The sequence below is a fragment of the Egretta garzetta genome, unplaced genomic scaffold (assembly GCF_000687185.1).
Source record: "Egretta garzetta isolate BGI_Z169 unplaced genomic scaffold, ASM68718v1 scaffold498, whole genome shotgun sequence".
Lineage (NCBI taxonomy): Eukaryota > Metazoa > Chordata > Aves > Pelecaniformes > Ardeidae > Egretta > Egretta garzetta.
Genome location: NW_009260494.1, coordinates 134,910 through 135,784, shown reverse-complemented (window position 1 = coordinate 135,784; position 875 = coordinate 134,910). Strand labels below are relative to the sequence as shown.

General features: G+C 53.8%; 1 protein-coding gene across 1 annotated transcript in view; it reads left to right on the top strand.

Annotated features, from left to right (window-relative positions):
• The first annotated feature begins 573 nt into the window (after window positions 1–573).
• Window positions 574–875, top strand: part of LOC104131241 (gastric inhibitory polypeptide) — a 3,879-nt gene continuing 3,577 nt past the window's right edge. The window contains exon 1 of the mRNA XM_009644394.1: window positions 574–644. Within this exon, the coding sequence (XP_009642689.1) occupies window positions 574–644 (71 nt within the window). The remainder of the gene's footprint in view (window positions 645–875) is intronic.

The window sequence follows — 875 nt, the reverse complement described above, 5'->3', positions numbered from 1 at the left end:
CTCACGACTGATATTCATGGACTCCGGCTCGGGTCCTTACATAGGGCATTATCCGCCCCTACAGAAAGTCTCCCAGAAATTAGATCAGGCTCCTAAATCCCGTGGAACCGCAGTGCAGGATAAGCAGGATGATGCCACCGCTACTGACCTGCCCGGTCCAGCGCGCGTCCCCGTTCGCATACTGGAGGCTGACTCGACCCTCAACGCACAAAGCGGTACCCACAGGGTCAGCTCGTAAACACGGAGGAAGACAAAGCCCTTGCCTCCAGGAATGCGCAACCCACAATGAACGCGATGGTTACAATAAAAGTAGAGGGAACCAACGTTAAAAGCCGCCACGGTGGGAAGGAGCGTTGGCATTGAAAAAGTAATTTAACTGGGGAGGGCAGACGAGGGCTTTGTAGGACGGAGAAGGCTGCTCGCAGCGCAAGGACATTTACAAGCACAGGCACGTGCCCAGCCACCGCGCACCCCTCCGGGCTCCCTGTCCTCTCACTCGTGTCCCGTGTGTTACAGGGGCCGGCCGTCTGGACTGCCCGCTGCCTTCAAACAGAGAAACCAGCCGAGAAAATGATGTCTTTCAAAGTTCTCTCTCTGCTCCTCGCTTCTCTGGGCTTTGTTTTGATGGAAGAAAACGTCTCGGGGTAAGTTTTCTGGGAAGCTCACGGTGTATTTTGAGCCTTTTCCAGCTCCCCACTGGAGGCAAATGGACTTCTTCCATTGGCGGCTTGGTAAGTAGGTGAGAACATGAGTCCTGAGGTAGATCTCGGATAATAGAGACAGCCAAGCATACAGAGATGAGCAAATGATAGGAGAGAGATCAAACTAAAGCCCTGAGCCTTTGAGCCAGAGCCAGGAACTCCCAAGTTTTCCCT